This window comes from Scaptodrosophila lebanonensis, unplaced genomic scaffold, assembly GCF_003285725.1.
Source record: "Scaptodrosophila lebanonensis strain 11010-0011.00,11010-0021.00 unplaced genomic scaffold, SlebRS2 tig00000043-arrow-pilon, whole genome shotgun sequence".
NCBI lineage: Eukaryota > Metazoa > Arthropoda > Insecta > Diptera > Drosophilidae > Scaptodrosophila > Scaptodrosophila lebanonensis.
Window position 1 is genome coordinate 12,622,471 of NW_022060545.1, and position 9,808 is coordinate 12,632,278.

The 9,808-nt window shown below is 35.2% G+C and overlaps 2 protein-coding genes across 2 annotated transcripts; one reads left to right on the plus strand and one right to left on the minus strand.

The window, feature by feature from the left end:
* Positions 1-1,301: 1,301 nt before the first annotated feature.
* Positions 1,302-1,787, minus strand: LOC115622506 (pupal cuticle protein Edg-78E). Its single transcript, XM_030516455.1, has 2 exons — positions 1,761-1,787; positions 1,302-1,679 (listed from the first exon to the last, which is right to left on the minus strand). Exons 1-2 carry the CDS (start codon positions 1,785-1,787, stop codon positions 1,302-1,304), a joined length of 405 nt encoding a protein of 134 aa, XP_030372315.1.
* Positions 1,788-7,321: 5,534 nt separating this feature from the next.
* LOC115622508 (pupal cuticle protein Edg-78E) lies at positions 7,322-7,845 on the plus strand. The gene is made up of 2 exons (XM_030516460.1): positions 7,322-7,333; positions 7,435-7,845. The coding sequence occupies exons 1-2, from the start codon at positions 7,322-7,324 to the stop codon at positions 7,843-7,845; spliced, it is 423 nt and encodes a 140-aa protein (XP_030372320.1).
* Positions 7,846-9,808: the final 1,963 nt, after the last annotated feature.

Sequence of the window (9,808 nt, forward strand, 5' to 3'; positions counted from 1 at the left end):
GTCAATTTCTTGAAGTGTATTTAGGTCTTAAGACCTAGTTATGCCACAATATTCGCCCACCTGCCCCATGCAAATGAGTTGAATGCAACGTTTATTGATTGAAAGCGAAAGCAACGTTGTTCTTAGCGACCGTGAAGCCAAAAGTGACCTTTGAATTAATTAAAATGAAAGAGTGGAGGGGAGCTGAGTTTGTTTTGGTGGTTGCGTGTGGTGCGATGTGCTGTGGTGCACGAAATGAGTCAACGGTTTTTAAATAGAAACTAAAATTTCATTATTATTACACTTTAAATTCGAACGGAACCAGTTTGTTGCATTCATTTCAAAACTTCTATCAGCCAGTACTTACTGTGCCTCGCACTGGCCACACGTTTTCGAGTTACTTGTTCGATGGCAGGTTTGTCTTTTATGGACACTCGCACACAGATATACTATATAGTTTATATTAGAACATGTGTATGGGTATTTTATTGCAAACATTAACGGTTCTTTATGCTTGTTTATAGCCTCGCCTTTCTCAATTTCAATGCTATAACTTTCTTTTTAATTGGACAGCCACTTGAATGCAATTGATAATGCCATTGATTTTTGGTACACATTTATTGATTGGTTTATTTTGGTGTAGGGTTTTAAAACTAAACAACAATTGTTTGGCCGTCTCTTTGTTGTTTCCGCTTCCATATTTGCATATAAATACGATTAACATTGATCTATTACTACGTTTAATCGAAGCACGAAATTCGTGAGTTTCCATGAAAATAAATTGGTGTGCTTTTGAAAAGTTAAATTGTTATACAGGCAATTATAAACGATTGTTGAATAGAAATGCTAGTTTGCCTGCAAGATTTGTCTTCCTTCGTCTATGATTGGTAACAAGAAGATAATATTTTTAAAACTGTATGCTACTTTTGAATTATTGTTCATTTTGTACCGTAAACAGGCAATGAATTGGCGCGCTAATATAACCCCTTTCTGGAGTATATTTTAACTGTAGACATGTTCAGGTAGGTTTCCTATTTCATTTAAGAAGTAAATTCATGACTTAAATGGAACACTTCTAAAAAAAGTAAACACAAATCCTTATTTGATAATAAATAAACTTGATTGAAGATAGGAATTTGTTACCTCTTGGATTATAATTAGTCCATTGAGAATGTGAAGCTTTTGGTATAGAATCTATAATGTTTCGATTCCGAACTCACGATCCTCGCGCTTTAAATGTATATAAACGTAGTATAACCTTTGCTTTTTGATTCGTTCACACGCATAATTATTTAACTAAGCTCTAAACAATAGTTTCACATTTACAGTCGTCGCGATTTGAGCTCATTGACGGGCTCATGGGTGCGTATATATTCCAAGGACCGCTGCACATAATCGGGCACTGCGGGCAAGTGCTCGCCCTGAGGCTGATATCCATTCTCATCCGCTGTATAGGTCAGCGTTATGGGCAGACCTTCCAGTGAGACATACTGGACGACACCAACAGCACCAAATTCATTGCCCGCTCCCTTTGTCGTTATGCCATTCGATGTTTGGAACTCGAAATTATAGTGCCCCGCTGCATTTGGAGGCTGATTATGAAAATAGATTGTGTAGGCAGTGCCATCTCGTGACACTGGAGCAGCAGCGGATGGTGGCAGCAGGAACAGCAGTGGGACTAGCAGGAATTGTAGATGTAGCTGCGATTGAGGGAGGTGTGGAGGTGGAGGTGGATGTGTGGGTCAGCAACGGCAACAGACAACAAATCAGAGCGCACAAACCTTGACAAAGAAACGCGTCGAGCACATCGTAACGAGGCCTCCTTCTCTCACTACCTATGTATATACTCGTATGTGTAGATATACTTTTTAAATCGCTGGATTGTTGTATTTTGATTTTACGAGCGACAATAACTGACTGAGTGGCAATCAATTTAAAACCAGCAGCCGTCCGTATTCTGCGTACCGCTGCGTTTGGGCGTTTATTTTTGACTGGGCGAAAAAAAATTTGCAAATGCAAGAGGAAGCTTTTATTTGATTATTTTCAGGTTGAGATCGAGTTATGGCTTGAAGGCAATTAAACGAAAACTGACCTGCCTGAGATGTTTCGAGGCAGTTCTTTGCAGTTGCCTTTGCTCTTTGTTATCAAGCGCAAAAATTCTAAGCACATTCGAGCTCTATTTATTTAGCATAATCGCTTAACATACAGGCGCATAAATTCAACAGCCATAAGCATCCAAATTTTTGAGCTGCAGCATCAAGTTTCGGGCATCTGATTTATGGTATATTTGTGTAAATAAGTCGTCGCCAGTGCGGCCACCAAGCCGTTTAGAGCAACACAATGAAGTTGTTTTGGTTTTTCTGAACTATGTAGGAGTGCCAGGCAGATGTTGCTTGCATTTTTTCGACTCCCTTGATCTTGACGACACTGAGCGTATGCGCACAGTGGTTCAAAGTCGCTGCGCTAATGTGGCTAGCAAGCACATAAATTAATCAAATTGACGTTGGAAAATTTTTTAAAAATCAATTCCCATTCATTGGGGTGCCGAGCTATGCATAAATGAATGCTGCAGTTCAATTAAGCTATAAGTTATGTTTATTTGAAAAACTAAGCATGCATATAACTGCACGGCATGTGACAATAATGAAGCTATTTGCAGTCAATCCGATTGATTATCAGATCAAAGATAACCTCGAAGATCTGCTGACATCTGCGTAAGAATATATTTTCAGGCATTTGTAAGTAAATTGTTCACACACAATTTTACACGAAAAATAACATTGGATTGCATTAACCTTTAAAACAACACGTAGCTGCTAAATATAGATTTTATCTAGATATATGCAGTTTACAAGAAATGCTTGAACTTTTTGTCAACATATGTACAAGGTTCTGTTTTAATGAAGGGAAATTTTATAAAGTTTAACTAACTAGAAAAAAAATAAAGAAAACTAAAGAGATATTTTAAGATGGCTTGAATTACACATACTTTAAGGACTCGGCTTTAAATATAAGACATCCGAAGCTGAAACTCAGACTGCACAAAGATTCGCTAATAAAAAGTTTTTACATATTTTTTATTTTATTCAATTAAGTAATTTAATTTTTTAAATACATATAACCTTGTCGTGTCATGTTGTCTACAAAAGTCAGTCCATCATTCTTAATATACATTTTATATTGCCAATGATATAATTTTTTTTGCAAAAAGTTGTGCGTTTCTAAAGTTTTATTTTCGTATATCATGGGTTTCGTGTTGAGAAGTGTATTATACCAATGCATTGTGTTTCAGATTCCGCTTCCAGAGAATGCTTTTAAGCGTCAATTGATCAAGCAAAGAAATAAATTTAATGTACTAGTATTGGCCATAAACCATTCAAACATTTACTTCTGTGTTCAATAAAACAGGTTTGAACTATCCTGCAAATACATATAGTACTACATACGCGATTCTTTAAAACCAGCATTAAAGTTGATTTCACACCTTGCCGAACTCACTGTACCATCCACCATCTACGTCTACATACATATCATCAGCTTGTAAGCACAGGCCTAGACCTTGCACGATTTCTCGCCACACACCCATGCATCAGCATCAGCATCGGCTCCGGCATGGGCATCAGCATTAGCATTAGCATCTTAGATGCTTCATTTGCATGGCTTTATATTTTGCCGATCCCGCGCTCTCTCAAGGTGTCAATGCGTGGCAATCAATCTGTTAATCAAACGTTAGACTCTGATGAGTACCGTGAAAAAAAGCATAATTTTATTGCTCTTCGCAATTAAATATTAATTAATAAGGTGGCGAGGCTGCTGACAATGGCACCAGAGAGGGAGTGGAGGCAACCAACTAATAGAAGTTGGCATGAGCAAATTTATCAAAGGTCTGCCAGTTGGGCAGTTACTAATTTTTGATTAAAAAGCCAAACATAAATCTTCAGCGACACTGACATGTGTGAATTGGCTGGAAAAGAAGCAGTAGAAGCAAAAACACTGGCTTTTAGAAAACATTGAGCAATGCTATCCACATGACGATTATGATCATCAGCGACTGATCGCAAAATAGTTTTGCCTTAGAATCTCAATTTCAAACTGAATCGGAATCTAAATTTGTGAAATCCAATGCGAATATAAAACAAGAATAACTCGAACAAAAACAAAATAGTTGAAACCGCATTTTCAAGTTGCCTTCGCCGCCAACTGAACACTATCGACAATAATTATGAATATTCTCTGCTTTCAACAGATACATACTATGCATATTATAAATTTTATCTGGCTAGCCATTGTCTCGACTTGTGTCTTGTACACAATCAGCTGAGTTGGTTGCCAGATTAACAGCTGAGCATGTTCTTATACATAATTAAAACATATGTAAATTGTCAATAAACAATATGTATTTATAGCTTAAGCACTCGAATTAATATGTATTTGCATAATTTGCACGCCTGTTTTTCGTTGACAGCATGCCCGCCCCTGCTGTTGGCCTCTTTGTTCTTAAACAAACAAAAGACTTAGGCAACAAACTTCTTATTTTGTCGCATCTCCAAGCTTGTTGACCAGCGTGAAGAGTTCATTTCGTAGAACGGTCATCGATATCTGTATGTTTTTCTATTAAAAGCAACAGTAGTATTAGTATTTGTTATTGTTGCTGCTCTTGTGTGACGCAACGGTGTAGCCGTTAGTCTTGACGCGGAAATGTTTCCGCCAACAATTTTTTATGGCCATAGCAGTCATAAAACTAACTGGATATTATTAAGTATTGAATATGATTTGATTTTGATCCGATTCTTGTTTTAATTTGTACAAGTATGTTTATGTATGTTGCCAATATAAACAATAAATATACCAACGCAGCACCAATCCACATATTCGAAAATGTCTACATTCTTGGATGAAAAAGTTGAACTGTGCTTGGCTTGGTCTTGAGACAGAGACTGAATTAATTTCTGACACAAACTAAAAGCGTGATTAAACTTTCTTTTAGCTTTCCGTTTCAGTCTAGAGAGCTTGAAATTTGACGCAAAAGAATGCTGGCTCTCGGAAGCTTTCAAAGTTGTTCACTTAACCCATTAAAGGCAATGCATGCGCTTAGCAGCGAAACTTATTCATATTTCCATTTACTCATAGTTGTTTCAATGTAGACTTACTTTAGAATTTTTGTAGCTGTCTAATAAACAATTATCTGTGATAATCATGCTGACAAGCGAATGAAATATGAATTAACATTTTTCTAATAAGGTACGACTAATTAGCGGTCATAATTAGTTGCACTAAGATTAATCACAAATATATTTTCATCATCGCCGAGCAGCATTCGAAATTGTTTACAATGATTTATTGTTAAGCAATAAATATGAATTAGTAAAAATTATATTGCATTTTAATCAAGAAAAAATGAATTAAATTTGATTGCAAAAAAACCCACACCCTAAAAATAAATAAATAAATACTTATTTCTTAAAAGCCAGTGCGAAGTCAATATATTTAGAGGCAGATACAGGGAGTACATATATTTACTAAGCACAAGAAATACAAGTACAACTATATTCCAAAACGTAATAGCCGATATATCTGCAAGCAATTGAGAAAGGGTCCAAGACTATATACATCTTCATATATGACTGCTAATAAGGAATGTTATATATAGTATGTTATATATAGTATGTTATATATGTATAGTATGTAATTAGAACTTGTTAGGTTGTCTGTTCACATTACAGTTTAATTTGTGACTAAACTATTATACATTCTTAGTAGATTGAAAATACAAAATATTATTTTTAGTAACAACTTAACATATGTATGTAGGATAAAGGAAGTCTGCACATGAGCACAGCAGGAGTAACAAAAATAAAGTATTATTGTTAGTATATAATAAAACAAGTATATGATAAAACAAGAATCAAATCAGAATTAAATTAGGCACTTAGGGAGTGTTATTTATATTGATTTATATATTGTATAAATTATTTTACAACATTAATTAAATGTTTAAAAAAGCACTATTTTTCACTATTGGATTATCCAGATCAATAATGAAGACATACTACTATAATTACTCGTAAGGGAGCACACATGTAAATTATTTACACAAAACATAAAGGTTTCTTTAAAAGACATCCAGTTTTATATAGGCAGTAAGAACTGCATTACGAACTGGAGCTGGGAAAACTTAGCAGGAAGCCAATTCAGCAAAATAGGAAATAGGATTTCAAAGACTTATAATGAAGGGGTGTTTCATTATTATTCATTCTAATCAACAGCGAACACATAATAAAAAAGTAAAAAGATATTGCATTCCAAGCAAGAAGAAATGCGTGAAATTAGTAATTTTTTAGGTAATTAATTTTGATTAACGAACATTTAATGAAGCTTCGCCTTAACTTGGACAATTAATGACTATTTGAGTGTAGAAAATATTTAATGATTTGTCACACATCTAAAGCTATTTCAATATTAAATAGCAAAATATTTACAATATATCTGATTCAACTCATTTTGAATGTGCCGCTGATCTACTTTAAACTGGATGGCATTTATGTGAGTTGCTTGTCATAATAATTCAAAGTCAGTCAGCAACAGCTAAACTGTTTGATGAGTTTGTTGGCCAAATGTCCCACGCATATGTTAGTTAGGCGGCGCTATAATGGTGAGAATGTCATTTGTCAAATGTTTATCAACAATGGCCTCTACTGCTGAGCAGATATCGAAAGATACACTACTCGTATTTGTGCAGCAGCAGCCATGATGAGCACATTTTTTATTGGCGTGTCATCAAATGTGCAGCCGATCCGCCCAAACGTACTGATAAATGCCATTCTATGTGCTTATTTATGAACAATCTTCGGTCTATTAGCGCAGATAAACGGAAATGAATGAATGGCCGACTGAGCGTAAGCCAAGCGAACTGTTATCAAATACGAATATGTACATACATATATTGTGTTTGTATATACACAATATTTGGCCAGGCGTTCAGCTTGAATATTAAACTTGAAAGCCAAACACACAACTGCCAATAATAAGTTTGGAGCTGAGAGCAAGCTGAGGCTTGGCAGAGGCACAATACCGTAGCATTTTGGTTATAGGTAGTCGTAGATATTGGTTTTTCGTTTTGTATTTTGTTTTGCGTTGATTTGTTTGGCCGTTTTCCTCATATAAATTAGAAAACGTGCTGTGGCTTCGCCCGCAGTACGGTGGCTAACTTTGAACCCTAAACAACGCGCAGTGATCGGACACTTGAATTATAATCTATGCAACTAACAGAGATAGCCCGAAGATACGATTAACTTTGTGAATTTGTTGTGGTGTGCAAAAACGATATTCGAACTCGAAAAATATGCATAAAATTGTAAGTGGGACACAAACTAGTGGCCTTGTGATAATTTTGCTCTGAAATCGCCTGAAGATGAACCTAACCTTTCGTTCCGTTTATTTTTATTTTGTGGACAGTTTACATGGCTGTTGTGCCTGGCCCTGTTTGGAGGCTTTTTGTGCAGTGCCAGGTTGGTGCGAATTCGTCGCATTCGTCGCCTGGTCGGTGGCAGTGAACGGGATGCCCAAATCACGGATTACCGAGTGTCACCTCTGGACGAGGAAGGTGTCTTTAAATATGCCTTCAAGACCAGCAACGGCATTGATGTGCAGGCCGCAGGCACAGCATTGGAAACCATTGGCATTTTCAAGTATACCTCGCCTGAAGGCATACCCATTGAAACGCGCTATATAGCCGATGAGTTGGGCTTCCATGTTGTGGGCAGACACTTGCCCCAGCCTCCCCCTATTCCGGATTATATTCTGCGTGCTCAGGAATACATACGCACCCATACAGAGGACGGCAAACTAAGGCCGAATGTGCTATAAAAATTCCGAAAGATAAAAACTTCAAGCAGTACAATATGTCTATGAAGAAGGCTGATAAAACTATAGCATGTAGCACTCTACCTATAACCTATAACGTATGTTAGTTGTTGTTAGTTCTCGTAAGTTCAAGTTCACTACACAAATGTCTTTAGTATACAAAAAACCTAGGGCGTTGTCAACCTTGCCTTGCCATATGGCCTATGTATACACTCGTAAAGGAACATAAATCATTGAATTTCATAAACCTATATCAACTTCTGCCTTTTATGTACATAGCATAATTCTTTAAGTTGTCAAACATTAACAAACTACTGCACATATTTGGTGGCAATATGTTAAAACGATTGTTTGGGACAAAAACGCCTGACCAGACTAAAAAAAAAAAATTAAACCAGATTTATTGCTCGCTTGTCAGCCGCCAATTTAGTTGCTTGTTGAGGTCAACTAATGATGACCTAATCATTAGTTTTGGCTCTATCTTTTGCTCATTACATATTTGTATAAATCTTCACGAGAAAATAAATATGCATAAATGTATTTAATATTGGTAAGGTTATCTGTAAGCTAATGCAATCTGCTGCCAACTAATCTTTATATATTTCTCCCCTTAGATTTCGGAACTCAAGTATTGTCTGATGGCACACGATTTGCGGAGAGTTTCAAGATAATCAACTCTTCTTAAAGTATTTACACAACTAGACAATTTTCAACATGCCAAATTAATATTTATTTTCAACTTTCCAAAGCCTTTCTAGAGATATTTTGTAATCAACAGGTATTAACAATAACATCACTTTGATTACACAAATTATAAATACACGAAATTCAAAACTGCATTTAATAAAAGGAATACCTAAGCCCTATATTGATCTCTAAAGCAACGAGAATTATTTCACTTGAAATATAAATCAAGTGTACCCAGCAGTAGTCCCAGAAGTACCCGAAATTAGGCTGTAGAGTACGAAACTTTGTCAAGAGTGGCGTCTTTAGGATTGAAGATTTGTAAAGATGGAATATATTGAATATTTCTATCAATTGTTTGGCGATGAACAATGAAGGCGAGTTTTCTAAAACATGGATCCATTACTTCACACCTTCGACAAAAATTAAAAGACACTTCCATATGCAGGCAAGGTCGTGGCAACATTTTTTGGGGATGCCGTGAGTTAATTTTGTTTAAGCAATAATCATCAATAATCAGGATAGCGATAAAGAAATTGTTATTTCATTCACAAATCCGTATTCAAAATTATTATTTCCTTCCTTCCAAAAATAAAAAATTGTATCGGTAGTTAAGGATTTGCCGGTTTTTAATTTAATTTTCAACAATTTTAGATATCATAAAGATATCAATTTCCATTAGCAAGTCTTCACTAAAATGGTTTGAACATGTTGAACAATATTTGTATGAGCTATAAATATACTTTTAGACAGTCTAGACTAAATTTAGCCCAATATATTCTAAAAGCATTATTGCAAATAATCTATTCAACAGGTTTCTCATCAAGAAATAATCCATAAATAAATAGCTGCAATAATAAATCGAATAATTAAACTGGATAGTGAACCAAAGAACCGTTTTCGCATGAAATTTGAATAAAGTTTATATGTAATTATTTGGTAGAAAGCATATTAAAGCGTTTAGAAACTCTTTAACAAATATCGACACTACTCGTATACTAGCCACTTCTAGAGAGATTTTTATAAAAGTTGTGCGTCGGCTAAAAATCTCTACAATTTAAAGAAAATAGACCCAAAAATGTGCAACCACACTATAATATTTATATACTCGTATGTTTAATTTTGCAAATTCCAAATAAAATGTTGTTTTTAGAATGCGGCAATTAATAAATCAAAGAATTAGTATACGTATTGATCTCCAAAATAATGAAAATTTTTAGAAGCATTATAAAAAAGTATCCACATGGCATTGCCTATATTTAAATTGATTTATAATTGATTT

What these genes read in the sequence shown, in the direction of transcription:
- LOC115622506 (XM_030516455.1), bottom strand. Translation starts at nt 1,787, where the DNA reads ATGTGCTCGACGCGTTTCTTTGTCAAG. An exon ending in CGACGCGTTTCTTTGTCAAG is followed by an intron (nt 1,680 to 1,760) that starts GTTTGTGCGCTC and finishes CCTCAATCGCAG; the next exon opens with CTACATCTACAATTCCTGCT.